At 40.5% G+C, this 14870-nt stretch overlaps 1 protein-coding gene across 3 annotated transcripts in view; it reads left to right on the top strand.

Moving 5' to 3' along the window:
* EPHA4 (EPH receptor A4) overlaps nt 1-14870 on the top strand; it is a 135279-nt gene that overhangs the window by 114393 nt on the left and 6016 nt on the right. Inside the window, exons 12-17 of one of the 3 annotated variants that reach the window (XM_024563772.3) lie at nt 3021-3082; nt 3543-3752; nt 5531-5680; nt 9351-9544; nt 12504-12659; nt 13006-13926. In XM_024563772.3, the coding sequence (XP_024419540.1) occupies nt 3021-3082; nt 3543-3752; nt 5531-5680; nt 9351-9544; nt 12504-12659; nt 13006-13120 (887 nt within the window). In that variant the 3' untranslated portion in view covers nt 13121-13926. Of the gene's footprint in view, nt 1-3020; nt 3083-3542; nt 3753-5530; nt 5681-9350; nt 9545-12503; nt 12689-13005; nt 13927-14870 lie in introns of all 3 variants that reach the window. The other 2 variants (XM_071220722.1, XM_053919117.1) reach the window with 2 other exon arrangements.

Below are 14870 nucleotides of genomic sequence, written 5' to 3'. Positions count from 1 at the left end.
CATAGCGCACAAAGCCTTTAAGGAGAGAGCACGAGGTTACTAAAAGGTGAGGAAGTACACACTAGTTCAGAGGCCTCCAAACTTAAACATACATCAGAATCCTGGAAAATTCTCAAAACAGTTTCCTGAACCTCATCCTCAGAGGTTTGATCCAGCAGGCGGGGTGAGGTCCATGTGTTCAAATTTCAGGCTCTCAGGTGAGCCAGAGGTGCGTGCAGGTCCCAGGACCACACTTCGGGAACCTGTACTGGGCCTAGAGGCCAAAGACTCACACACCAACCCCACTGCTAGTTAAGCTTGTGCCCATGACTCGTTGCTCCATATTTCAGTTTCCTCATCTGTAAAATAGAGATAAAAATAGAACTTACCTTACAAGGTTATTTTGGATGAATTATTCATCCAAATGATGGTTGGCACATTAAAAAAATTCAAGAGTTAACTGGTGTTACTATATCTTAAGAAGTGTATCTTTCCCCATCTTCAAATCCTTCAGAAAAGCAACTTCAGTGCAAAGGATATATAATTTTTCCACCTAAGGTGAAGGCTATAATTAGCATAGAATAGCTCTATTTGTTTTTTAAGATTAGTTTTACAGAGAGGATATTTTTCTGTTGCCTGTGGCCTTCGGGCCTGCCCAGAGTCCTTCACTACTTTAATTAAAAGATAACATTCCGTTTAAATACTTCTGCAGGTCCAGTTTCTCAAAAGGAGGCTCTGTTCAGCTTGGGGTATTTTTCCTGCCACAGACAGTGATTTTCACAGCACCCCTGTAGAAGAGAGAAGAAACAGGGGATCTTTGTGTGAAAGTCCCACTGAGCCTCTAAAACCCACAGCTATTACAGCTGTAACTGTTATAAAGGACTGGGTGCATTTGCATAATGCAGTTGTCACTGAATTAAAATGATTTAAAATTTCCACCAGAGGAACTGTCCCCTCCCCTTCCCTCTCCCCTGCCCACGGCATCCCCCAGCCGGTTCCAGAAAAGGAACCGCCTCCCTCCATGAGCCCAGCTTAGGCTCATTTTATAAGCCCCCTTGCTTCTGGAGACGTTCATCTTTATTTCGCTTGTAGAGCTCATAAAGATTCTGACAAATGGATACTGTTAATAAGCAGAAAAAGGAATGCAGAAGGATCGTGAAGATGGTGCCAACGGTCGGACTGGGGAGGTGTGAGGGTGCAAAGGTGGACTAGAAGAGTGTGAATTCATTACCAGCAGTGACTGGAGTAACTTTTTAAATTGACAAGGAGACTATAAATTCTCTCCACCCCCCCCACCCCAGTCTTTTGGATCCTCTACTCTCTTCTCCACACCTCCAGAGGGGCCGGTGAAATGGAAGTAGGTGTTAATGCACCGCCAAGAGAGCCACCCTTCCTCATGAGTTGACAAAGTATCTTTTGATTGAGGCAGGTTAATTAAAACTCATTTAGATGCATTTGTCCTGTCTGGAAGACTGTGGTCACAGATGGAGAGGGTGCACGAAGCTAAGAACTAAGAGCGTCGTCCGGTCTGCGGGGGTGGAGGGTGCACAGGGACCACTCCCTGCAGCCAAGGGCAGAGACTGGAGCTCGTCTCTCTCCTCCTTCCACCCACACTGAGATTTCTGCTCTCCCTGCCAGCTTTCATTCCTCACTTGAAAATAACATCACCATGGCAGTGGTTTCTAATCCAAAATTTTTGCTTGGGAAAGGTTTCTTACACAGGACACCAAAAATACCATCAAAAACCAAATTGATACATTGCACTTTCTTGAATTTACAAAACGTCTGCTCTTTAAAACATTTGCCTCTGAAACAAAGATGGGTGTCCTTTCCCCACATCACCACCGAGACTAGTTTGACAGAGGCTCTGGGTGGGGAATGTTTTAATTTAGAATAATTTGGGGGTGGGGGTCTCCTCAGCAATGACATATCCCAGCCTATTTTCCCTAAGTCCAAACAGTCCACAATTAACAGCAATGAAAGTGTGAATATTTTTGATTTAGTATCAGACTAACATTTTATTTTCCTCCCAGGGAATCTTTTATGTTCTTTTTGCTCTAACCCTTCCCTTAGTAAAATATTGAGAATTTATACGCCACCCTCACCCTCACGCGCCCCCCCCCAAATCCCCTTTAGAAAAAAGGAATTTCAGACCTTGAGTCCACTGCCAGCGATTAAGAAACTAAAGAATGGTTCTTATTTCCTAAGGTCCTCAGAAAGAAAACTAAAGTGAAATAAAAATGGTGTTTCCCCCACTTTTCCCAAACCTTAAAATCATTGTGATTTTTTTTGCCAAAAAGAAGGTGGACTGGGGAAAAAGAATGTTCTAGCACAGAATTAAGATTGCTGTCTAGGATGAAATAACTTAATGAAAGTTTTCTGTGACTTTGTTGTTGCTGCTGAAGTTGGTGGCTTAAGGAAACACGTAGAATACATTTATGTATTGAAAGGAAAAGGGAAAAGAAAGGACACAGCCCCTAATCTGAGGAAGACAAGGAGAGAAGTTAGTATTTTGTGTGCTTGAGCTTTGAGATGTGTCTGAGCAACCAGTGGTCAACCGAACTTCTGCTTCCTGAAAGTTGTGTCTCTCCAAATAAGTAAAAAACTTGTTCTGCCCATCAATCCCTTTAGCATAGTTCAGAGAAGAACATGTGGTTCTTCTGGGGACAAAGTAAATTAATTATCCTAAAGACTTTTTTTTTTTCACCTTTAAACAGGCCTGCCCATTTATCTTCTCCCCCTTTGGCTTGAGAGAGCAATTATCCGTTCATGTGCTCCCTGGATACCAGAGGCCACTTTAGTTAAAGACCTTGTCAACATGCCACGTGAAGGGTTAACCTTCCAGATGGAATTGAGACCGACTCGTCTTTTTAATATTTCATTCCTAGCTCCCCACAGCTGAGGCATAAGCTTGGCTTGTTTTAATTAAATTAGATCGCACAAGACAGGTGTCTCGGCAGTAAAATCGTGCACGGCCCGTCTTTACCTCATTAACTGCAGCGCTCATCGCGGGTTTGTGCTTCTGTTTCGGAAAACTCTAGGTAAGCCAGTGATGATCATCACCGAGTACATGGAGAATGGCTCCTTGGATGCATTTCTCAGGGTATGTGTCTACTTTATATCAAACCCAAGGGTGTCGGTTATTTACAAAACTCTAACAGACGTTTCACATCCATTCTATTTGGTGGTATTTTTTAATGGGGCAAAGGAAGAAGAAGAGAAATAGAGAATGATATGATTTTTAAAAACTATGAAATAGTCCATGTTCAGCGAGGGTAGGATTGGATTTATTCTTGTACAGTGGGGCTGTCTGAGCCCTAGATTCATTACAGTTGGGTAATTGCCATCTATCCCAGGAAGCAAACCCAGCTTCTCGGACATACTCACTTTGCTAGTGAATTAGTGACTTTGGTCACAAAGGCCCAGAGATAAGGTTGCGTTTTATTGCATGCCAGATACAGAAATCAGAAAAGATCCAAGTGATATAAAGGCTTGGTGAAAATTAATTTGGCCTAATTCAGCCTAATGCTAATGAGATTGTCCCTCCCTCCTTTCCTATGCAGAAGAACGATGGCAGATTCACAGTCATTCAGCTGGTGGGCATGCTTCGGGGCATTGGGTCTGGGATGAAATATTTATCTGATATGAGTTATGTGCACCGAGATCTGGCTGCACGGAACATCCTGGTCAATAGCAACTTGGTCTGCAAAGTGTCTGATTTTGGCATGTCCCGGGTGCTTGAGGATGATCCGGAAGCAGCTTATACCACGAGGGTAAGGAGGATTTGCAGTCTCTGGGTTTTGACTCTGAAACTTCCTCTCTTCTTATTTTGATGCTTAAGCTCTTTGTGATTTTACAAGTTTTCTCACCCTTCAGAGTCTCTTTCTATCCACACATCCATTTTCAACCATGATTCCTAGAGAGGGGTTTTGAAACAGCTTGTATACGTGTGACCACTTTACAAAGCCACAAAGTAGGGCTTCACTTACTGCATTTTTTTTTATATTTAATTTTTCTTCCTTTCTCTCCCTGCCTCCCTCCAGCGCTCCACCCCTCCCTCCTTTCCTTCCTTCCTTTCTATTTGTTTTAGATTTTCTATTTGGTTCTTTCTTAGTATTAAAACTGATATTATTTTAAACGAGACAATGTTTCTAGATGGTTGGCTTCCGACTCTGAGAGTGTATACAGAGGATTTATAAAACATTTACTCCATGTGAGGTTTTCCAGGATCTAATGGCCTTCATTTTACTGCTGGTAGATAAGCCAGGATTAGGGCACAGTTAAGAGTTATCAGTATCCAGTTAATGGCTGTGCTATCTTAGCTGGACCATCGGAATATAAGATACTAATGGAATAAACACAGAATCATAAAAGTTATTGGGCCATTAGGGCTGACACGGTTAAAATCATCGTGAAGCAGACAGTGACCAGCCATTTAATGCTTACCATTGTGTATCTGCAATCCCAAGCATTGGAGTTTTTGCTGGTTTGTTTGTTTTTCTTGTAGTGTTCCCTTTCTTTGGCTCCAGTTTTAATTCATACACATATCCTCTTTGGAATTTCAAATGCTTTCGTTTAAGAAAGAATACATCTTTGTGAATGCTGAAGATTTTTTCTTTTGTCCAAGTAATTAGAGAGAGACAAGTTAAAGGAGCCTTCTTGAATGATACATTTATGTAGATAAAACCTTAGCCAAATATTTAAGGAAGACAGAGGCAACACACGTGTCCTGCTGTCTGTAACACTTGTGAATGTGACACTGGGTTTGCAGAGTACATTACCGAGACTCAGTACAATATAATGTCCTGTGTGCAGTAGCCCTAACAAAGCAAACTTTGAAGCGATGTCTTCTTGAACAGCATCACGGTCTACAATCCAGTCGAATGAATTTCCCCAGATGGAACCCTAAGAAAAATTTGAAACTCAATTAAAACAAAAGACATTTGAGAGGGAAAAAGCATTACAAACATTTCCTAGGTCACAGTCAGCTGCTTTACCAATTTTGCTGGTGTATATGTGTGTTTTAATAAGTGTTTTGTTTTTCACTTTATTAAAGTCAAAAATGGCTCTAGCATCTGCCATTATTTGGCTTCCTCCAAGAGTCTATTGAGTGTATTACCTTCTAGTTATGTTGGGCATGTGTCCCATGCCTTTGTGCTGCTGGGTGACAAAATTTAACAAGAAGTCAAAATGACTATCAGCTACACCTCTACTGATACACCATGACAAACACATCTATCTCATCCAACTTGAGATTGAGATTCCTTCTCTTCCACAATATTGCCTTAAGCAGAGCTCAGATAATAGGTAGGCTTTTAAAAAATAATTAAACAGATTACTTGTTCACTTCCCTGCGACGGGAAGAAAACATCTAAGGAGAACTGTTTCTACCCGGAAGACTTTAGTTACAATAGACAAGTCTCTTATTGTTTTTGGAGAGCTATGTCAGGAATGCTTTTGTCCTGCTTGGCAAACAGGAACAACACTCAGAAACTAAAGTGGCACATCAGTAAAGTACTTAGGAAATAACTTATGGCTCGGATATTCATAGGGTGGCAAGATTCCTATCCGGTGGACTGCGCCAGAAGCAATTGCCTATCGTAAATTCACATCAGCAAGTGATGTGTGGAGCTACGGAATCGTTATGTGGGAAGTGATGTCGTATGGAGAGAGACCCTACTGGGATATGTCCAATCAAGACGTGAGTCTCTACGTTCTGCGATATATGCCTTTGCATTGAAATTCAGGAAGTTTCACATTAGGGTATGATGGAGTGTGTGTTGGGCTTGAAATGGTGCATTAACCTCAAGATTCTCAATAAGATGTGTCTAGTAATATAGTTAAACAGTATGGCGGTGGATTTCAAGGACCAAAATTACATAGCCTAAATGTTACAGTGTGGAGACAGATTAGATAGAGAGATAGATGCATGGATTAGTGACACAGATCGATATTTTAACTTGGATAACTTTCAAAGTTGTATTGAAATAAAGTTAAACTTTGAATTTTAAATGCAAGGATATATGAAAAACACACTTTGTACATGTGATAAAATTGACATGAAAGGTTTATGGGAAGAAAACTAGTGAATATTTTAAAGCTGACAGAGTTGTAATTAGAGCTGGCCCCTGGAGGACTCTAAAATAAAGCTTCACTAAATGACCCTTTGTAAATTATGCACATCCCTTTAAATGCACCATCTGGACTACTTCGTAAGGGAGTATCCACAATGCCTGCAATTGCAGAAAAGCATTCAATAATGACACTAATAAGATTCCAGAGTAATAGAATTTAATTACAAACATCTCCAGTAAGGAAGGGGGGGGGCGGCTAGACCAGTGGGTCTTCCTAGAACACTTATTAGCTAATTCTGGAAAGGTTTTAATTCTGGAAGGGATAGAAATCAGATCACTATAAAATGTACACTCTGAACTTTTTAAAAATTTATATAAATGATGTAGAATATTAGCACAGAGTGTCTACAATTACAGATATATTCAGTTTATATTATATTTTAGAAAAAAATCATCTTTTAAAAAATTCTCTGCAATGTGGAATATCGCCTGACCATCTGCCATTCCCTGAAACAGAGGGACATGCCTTGACAATTCAGTGAAGAACCAGGTGTGCTTAAGAAACAACATACTTGGAGCCTTATCAGTAAAAGAATGTTCAGAGCTACAGAGAAGCTAATGAACTCCATGTCTAGTGGGGCAAAAAGAATTCTCTAACCAAATTAAGAGGAATGGTCGTGTTGACATTGGATTGCCTGTACATTGTAAAGGAAGGTTCCTGGCAGGTGGGAGGGAAGACGGCAGCCAGCATGGATGATAGGTCATTACAAGCCGGAAAAGACTGCAGACGTGAATGGCGTGTGATCTGTTGTTTGGTGTGCTATGTAGACACCTTCCAGTACCTCTCTCGTAGCAACATTTGATTTTGGGTTAGAAATGTTCAGAGGGACAAGGACAAGTAACCTAAATGAGCGAGTAATGTGTGTATTCATTTAATCATTTTATGATTAAACTTTCCTTTATTTTAGCTGAGAGTCATGGTCAAATGCTCGTAATACCAGATTAACTAAAGATTTTGTTAGTTTCCCTGCCCTAAGTATTTTCAGACCTGGAGTTTTAATAGTTTCTATATTATCTTAAAATCATTTTGATTTTAAATTTTCAGTTGTCTGGCTTTATCCATGAAAAAGCATCTGAAGCATTTCTCTCCCACAAATAATACTGACCTAGCATTCATGTGTATTTGTCTTGGTGTTAGGTTCTGTGTAGAACAGGAATTGATAGGAAATGTAACTGGAGAATTACTTTCATGAGTAGAATTCATTTGGCATACAGTGAATGAGTCAATGTAACTGTTGAAAATATGTCAATCTTATCAAGTTATTTGTTGGTTTTATTTTTATTTTTTTACAGACTTTATTTACTTCTTAGAAGGGAAGGGAGGGCGAAAGAGAGGGAGAGAAAGATCAATGTGCAAGAGATACATCAATTGTATCTCTCTCGGGTTGCCTCTTGCACACCCCTAAGTGGGGAACCTGGCGTGCAACCCAGGCATGTGCCCTGATTGAGAAGCAAATTTGCGATCTTCCCGTTCGCAGGCTGGCACCCAGTCCACTGAGCCACACCAGCCAGCACAATATTTTGTTGGTTTGAATCCTCTGCCCCACCCTCCCCAGAAAACATTCAGCAGTAAACTGAGAAAATATGCTTGGTTAACCCATCAGCCATCTTCCAGGCAGGCAGTGGGTAGGGAGTTAAAGAAAGAGTATTAAGCAGTCTCAGGGTTTACAACAAATTGTGTCAGCCCAGCATTAGCCCAGTGCTGCTTGCATTGCCATCAGTTCAATATGCAGTGTTTTCTTCAAGTCTAGAGTCAACACCCTGCACCTGGAAAGATAAAAGAAAGGGAGAGCATCAAGCTGACCTAATGTGATTACCAGAAATGAGTGGAATCATGTTCAGTAAGGTAGCATATAGAAATCTACTTTAGAAGGAGAAGTAAATTAATACTAGTACAACAGGATGTTGGCAAAAATTCATGGGACAAAAAGGACCAGAGGGCTTAATAAATCACAAGATGCTTGTTCAGCTTAAACAGTGTGCTGGTTAAAAAGACAACAAGTCTTCCTGGTACAGAGACACTGGACGCAACTGAATTGACCATTTGGTGTGGAAGGCTAATTATTCAGCCGTAAATTGGTGAATCCAATGTGGTCACTGGTTGTTTTGCTAGCAACTACAGTTTTTAAAACAAATAAAACTTTAAAAAATCCCCAAACAAGCAAAATCACCTCCAGAATCTCATAGGATACCCATAAACAAAGTTTATGAGTAGCCAAGAAATTATGAAGTAATTCCCCTCTTTAAATTTGGCGTGAGTCATGCTGTATTGCGTTACTGGGATTTATGCCATGAAGAAGGGGGGTTTAGAGAAAAGTCAATAAGAAAAATACTGTAATGCCTGTGAAGACAGATTAGAAAAATTAGAATTAGAAGAAAGACTGTTGAATGATTTATTTCTGTCTTATTAGGCACTCTGGGTAGTAAGACAATTATCTCCTACCTTGAACTTTTTTTCCTTAGATGTGGCAGGATCACCTTTAAAATATAAATGCCCCAGAAGAAGATTAAAAATTTTTTTGCTATTACTATTTTTTTTAATCTACTTAGCAACATAACACCTTTAACAAGGTCAAATGACAGCCAACTGGGACAAAGAAAGAGATACAGAATTGGCATATTGGTGGATTTTGGTCTCCTGGAAATAGAAATGTTTGGGCATCTAGAAAGACTGAGGAGTGTGCTATTTGAGAGGTTGTCAGTGTCTTCTGGATTGGGGGGTCTGCAAGGTAGTCTATAGTTTTGACCCATTAGCTGTCTGAACAAGCGGGCACAGGTTTAAAATGATGCAAAGTGACTCCAAAGTTGCTTTGGAGGCAACTATGGATGCTTCCTAAAGAAGGTCATTAACAAGCTCATGGTCTCTGTTGACTAAGAGTTTTTAGCAGATGCTGAGTAGCAGAATAGGGAGGTCATTGTCTTGTGATTTCTGAGGGTTAGACCTACCCCACGTTGTTAATCTGACCGGGTTCTAATCACTGGGACACACATGCATATTCGCTTAAGAGTTTCAGGCTGGCATGGCCTGCCGCATGAGAACACCTCATAGCAACAGCTGACTCCCGACCCTGTTGCCAGTGATATGCAAGGCCCAGCTTGGCTTCTTTGGAGAAATCGGAGGTGTTACCATATTCACGCTTACTGGCAGCTTAAGGTAAAGGGAACTTGCCGGTCAGGATGGTGAACCGCTACCAACAGCTTGCCTGGCAGCTTAGCATGCTCTGTTTACTTCAACAGGTGATTAAAGCCATTGAGGAAGGCTATCGGCTCCCCCCTCCAATGGACTGCCCCATTGCACTCCACCAGCTGATGCTAGACTGCTGGCAGAAGGAGAGGAGCGACAGGCCTAAATTTGGGCAGATTGTCAACATGTTGGACAAACTAATTCGCAACCCCAGCAGCTTGAAGAGGACGGGAACCGAGAGCTCCAGGTGAGCCGTGCTTACTTAACAGTGATGTATGAAAGAATGCATTAGAGATGGCAGGCCAGGGTGACTCATGTTCATTCCTTCCTTTTAGTAGGAGGGCGCTTCACGGCTCTCTGCAGCCTGGGTGGTTTCTCAGTTATTGGAGTATTTATGGAAGTTCTCTTCATCATTTTGAAGAGCCAAATTCCTGTCAGTCCCAAGGAATAGTAAGAAAAACAAATGTTTTTTGTGGAAAAAAAAAGCAACAAAATAATTAAAGTGCTTATTTCATGATGCTGGACCTGGACAGTTAGGAAGAGGGAAGAATGTACTTTTGGAAGACATTCAGGTTACTGGATGTTATATTTTGAAAAGGGAAGGGACACTGGGTTTGTAAAAAGTAAGGATTCAAGGACAGCTTTTTATGCACTGCAATTTTAAGCTGAGTTATAAAGTATTGATTGTCTCAAGAGATGCATTAGGCTTCCGTTCTTAAAGTTTCTCTTTTCTGAGTCTTTCAAGAATAGTAGAAAACAGGACCAAGATAGAAACTGATCAAGTCACACAGCAGGCAGACGAATGTTTGAGAAGGGTTTTAAAAACTAAAGTGATTCAACCACCTGTAAACGTTGTAGTTTTTTTCTTCGGGAAGAGCAAAATGAAGTATATCAGCCCAGAAAGAAGATAAAGATATTGTAAGTCCTATAGTTCAAGAGAGACTTTTCTTCAGAGAGGCTGAACTTTACTGGTTTAAGGTTCAGGCTACCTAGATATCAGCTCCTTGAAAAAGGTGCAGACCATCCTTATCAGTTAAATGATTCAAGAGGACAGGCACAAGAAGACCAGGCGATTCAGGCCTGCAGGAGGTGAGGCATCAACTCCTCTCCAAATCTCAAAGGCCTCTCTTTCCTCAAGGCCTTGAGTTAAAAACAGAAGGACGTTTTCCCGTGCTATGCGACCCCTTCCTGTTGGCCAGAACTGAGATGTTCTCCTCTCATCTTTCTCCTGAAACATAGCCTAAGTAAAGACGGCACACCAGAAGGACCACACTTACTGCCGTGCATGACAAAAAGCACGTGGAGCAAACAGCAGAGGTGCCTTCTCTTCTCTTTTAGCCTTTCAAATTCCTTGGCCACTATTCAAAGGGCTTAATGGTCAAGCGCTTCTGCAATAACGTCAGGCTGAATTCACATGTTACTTCTGCCACTTGGGAGATACGTAACCTAAAAAAAATACCCAACATTTCTGGGTTAGTTTCTGTTCTTCTGTTCACTGAGAGGGTGGAACTATATGGCTCTCAAGCCAGGTTTCCACGTAGCTGGCTTTGATTCCAACTAAACCTCCAGCTCCTGCATCTCCAGCTCCAGAGCCCATGTGCTGTGTTGCTGTGTTTGAGAATCCTAAGGCTAGTCGTTCTGACAAAGAGCTTAGAGACTTCCAGAACAAGCTTGAGAATATTCCATAGGGTTAATTGATATGGAGTGAGGATATTGCCATCCTAAGGTCATTCTGACTTTCTCAGATACCTAGAGTTTACACGTTGCCTATTAATGTTCTTGGCTTAAAGTTAGAAGTAAATGCAAACGGTTGCTCCTTGTTTAATAATGAATATTTGAATTGGTAAATATTCAGCACTAATGTCTGAAATTCTGCGTGGTAATATTTGCTATTGACTCAAAACTGGGGGAAGAATTATATCTTGATTATTCTTGCCATAAAAATTGACAGAATTTTACTTAGAAAATTGGATATAATTGAAATAATGGAATGAAAGGATAAAAGCAGAATATTTGGATGCCAAACTACTTGATAAAACAAGTCTGTTAAAATAGTTACATAAAAGTAATGTAAATCAAAATAATTTAGGTAAAAATTAACATAAAAATGGAATTGCATTAATTCTGCTATGTAGAAAATAAATCAAGGCATTATATTGATTTAATTTTGTTTTTACAAGAAAATAACTTTTTTAGTTGAAAATTCAGTAATGATAACATACTTTTGATTTAATAGTTTGTGTTCAAGCAACATAGTCTCAGGGTGAAAGTCATGTCAAAATGTTAAAATAAACTTCATTCCATAATTTCTAGACAGAAGAGAAATTTGTTGTTATATAGGTAATTACAGTGAAGGTGGTATAGAATACCCTGTAAAGGACAATCCTGTGATACTAGGTATTTTGATGATAATAACTTATGAGTTTGTTACTAAATGCTTTTCATTAATAGATGATTTATTATATATCAATATTATAAAGAATGGCAGAATTCCTACCTTGAACTACAGTTGCTCTTAACAATGACCTAATATATAACACCTGTACTGAGAAATGTGTAAACTAATAAATAAGTTAAAAAATGTGCGCGTATTTTGTTGAAATGATTATTTGGGAGCCCCAGCAAAGGAACACAGGAGCGTGTTCCACAGTGTAAACAATGAGCAAAGTGGCCATTCTTCCTTCCAGTCTTGGCCCGCGTGCTGGTTAGGCATGGGTTGATTAAAGGGGATTAACTCCCCGCTGTCTCGAGTTTGTTCGAATGCACTGAGACTGCCTGCAAACCTGGCTGGAAACACACTGTTCTTGAACTCTTGCTGCTTTCTCCTTCCATCAAGCCTGCCTGGTTGGAGCACACCGTTTCCCTTACTCATACTTCACTAGGGTTTCCATAGTTGCTGAACTGAAGTCTGTAATATTCAGCGCTGGCAGGGACTGGACTCTTTCTGCAATCTACTTCAGCCACAAGGGCTCCCCCAATCTTTACTCCAGGCTAGGATGTTAAAAAACCTGCTATGATCATTCATGCTCGAGGAGGTTCACATGAAACAAATGTTGGACATGAACTTAGGAATAGGCTGATTGCTAACATGCTTTAGAAGCTTTCTCTTGGTGTTTCAGTTCCCGGTGTCTGTCTCAGGCAACCTGACTTCTGAGTCTTGCATTCTCATTGATAGCGGTCTACACTTTCTTACCCTCCATTTCCAGACCTAACACTGCCTTGTTGGATCCAAGCTCCCCTGAATTCTCCGCTGTGGTATCAGTGGGCGATTGGCTCCAGGCCATTAAAATGGACCGGTATAAGGATAATTTCACGGCTGCTGGTTATACCACACTAGAGGCTGTAGTGCACATGAACCAGGAGTAAGTACTCAGCGATGTAACACAAAAGGGTAAATCTAGATTTAATAGTATTTTCCCTTTTTTTTTTTTTTTTTTTTTGCTTTGAGCTGCATAATCATCCTACCCATTATAAAAACAAAAACCAAAACTGGAATGCCTTTCATTTTGATTGAGTGTAATTGTACACAGCCTTTATAAAGCACCTACATTGTTGCCTTAAATTGCTTAATTAAACATGTTAATAAACCTGCCGTGTTGTGCTGTACGAATTGTGGCTGATTCAAATGTGTGTCTGCATGAAACCCAGAGAAGAGACTCTCAGCGCTCCTAACATGACTCTCCCTCCTGTCTCTCCCCTTCTGCACAGTGACCTGGCACGGATCGGGATCACAGCTGTCACACACCAGAATAAGATTTTGAGCAGTGTCCAGGCGATGAGAACCCAAATGCAGCAGATACACGGCAGAATGGTTCCCGTCTGAGCCAGTACTGACTAAACTCAAAACTCTTGAAATTAGTTTACCTCATCCATGCACTTTAATTGAAGAACTGCACTTTTTTTACTTCGTCTTCGCCCTCTGAAATTTAAAAAAAAAAAAAAAATCTATCTGCAGTGTTGCTTGGTGTACAGACTGCTGGAAACTGGGGCTTACAGGAATGATCACCGTCGTCTGAACTCGACCTGGAACGAATTGTTTCTCGGAAGTACTTCGTCCATCACCAGTTTGTAAAATACATGTACCTGTACAAATAGGACACCACCTCTGAGTTTTGATGCTGCGTTGCTGCCAGACACTGAGCTTCTCTGAGACATCTGGTCCTTCCTCCATTGGGAATTACAGCCGTGGTATTTTGTTTGTGGCATAAATTACAGTCCTCCTTCTTTCACTGGAATGAACACTACGCCCAGGCACATTTTTGAAGGACTCACTTGTAGCTTTTCAGGCTTGGTTCACAGTAGGGGGAGAAACCTAGGTAACAGCCACGTGGCTCATCTGTGTTGCTCCTTTGATGCTTAGGCCACCGGGTGGCTTGTGATGACATGAGGGGGTGAAAAGTAAAGGAAAGTGGATTTAAAAATAATAATAATAAATCCCGAGCGCCATACATACCCCCTAACTGGACAAACACGTTCTGTTTCTTTGGGCCCAAGGCTGTGCCATAGAAAATCTTATTTTGGGGACTCTACAAACTTACCGTAACTACCTTAAGGATAGCGGACTGGGACAATCTTGAATAGGGAACTTCACACTTCCATTCTTTAAAGAAGCAAACCCAAATCTCCAAGGTAAGGCCAAAAGAACCAGCAATGGTTCTTTCTCCAATGAAAACATTGTTTTTTGAAAGTTGATCTTATTTGAGACTCTGAGCAATATTTTTTTTTTTGACATCTATCAGGGAGTTTGGGATTCTTTCAATATTTCAATTCTCTCAACAAAGGGAGAGGAGACCAAAACTAATATGGGTTCCTTACTATTCTTCAGGAAGAAGGAAAATAAGAGCCATATTCAATCCGATTCAAGAGGATGGACCCTACTGGCTGTGCTTTCTCTTCTACAGGGTTCTTCTGGCCCTTTGGTGCCCTTCATGATACAAATATTTATTGGGCATCTTCTGGGTACCAGCTAGTAACCCTGAACCTTGTTGGGTCATGCACATGGCCCATTCTTCAGGGAGTTTGCTTCAGTTGAGAATCCTCTAGATTAGTCTCGATCTAATGTTACGTCCTGCCCTAGTAGCCCTTGTACCAAATGGGGTGAGCCAGGGAGGATTTACCTAAATGTCAGTGGTGAGACCTGGAACTCACCTGAATTTCCTCATTATCAGAAAGTTACCTGCTAAAAAATATGTGTTTCATCCAGAAAGCCCTTTAACCATAAGGTGCTTCTTTTTTAATCATGGAATCTTCTTCTTGAAACTTGTAAATGGCTTTGTTCATGCCTAACTTTTTTTAACTAGACCAATTTTAACTTTTTTTTAACTTCCATCTTTATCACTTTTAAACAACAACTTGGCTGATTTTAATGATAAACAACAACTTGGCTGATTTTAATGACCTTCCCCCCCTTGTTTTATCCTGAAAGCTGTTGCAGTAAAGAATATTGAATTTGATGTTCTCAAATCATGACAGTTTAGGAAAAACCTTTTGCAACATTAGTTATAAAAGCTTTTCTGTTTAGAAGGAATGCAAAATGTGTTTTTTAAATTGCCTCAACAACTCTTCACTCATCA

This window comes from Desmodus rotundus, chromosome 2 (genome assembly GCF_022682495.2).
Source record: "Desmodus rotundus isolate HL8 chromosome 2, HLdesRot8A.1, whole genome shotgun sequence".
NCBI classification, from domain to species: domain Eukaryota; kingdom Metazoa; phylum Chordata; class Mammalia; order Chiroptera; family Phyllostomidae; genus Desmodus; species Desmodus rotundus.
This window is presented reverse-complemented; position numbering and strand designations above follow the sequence as displayed.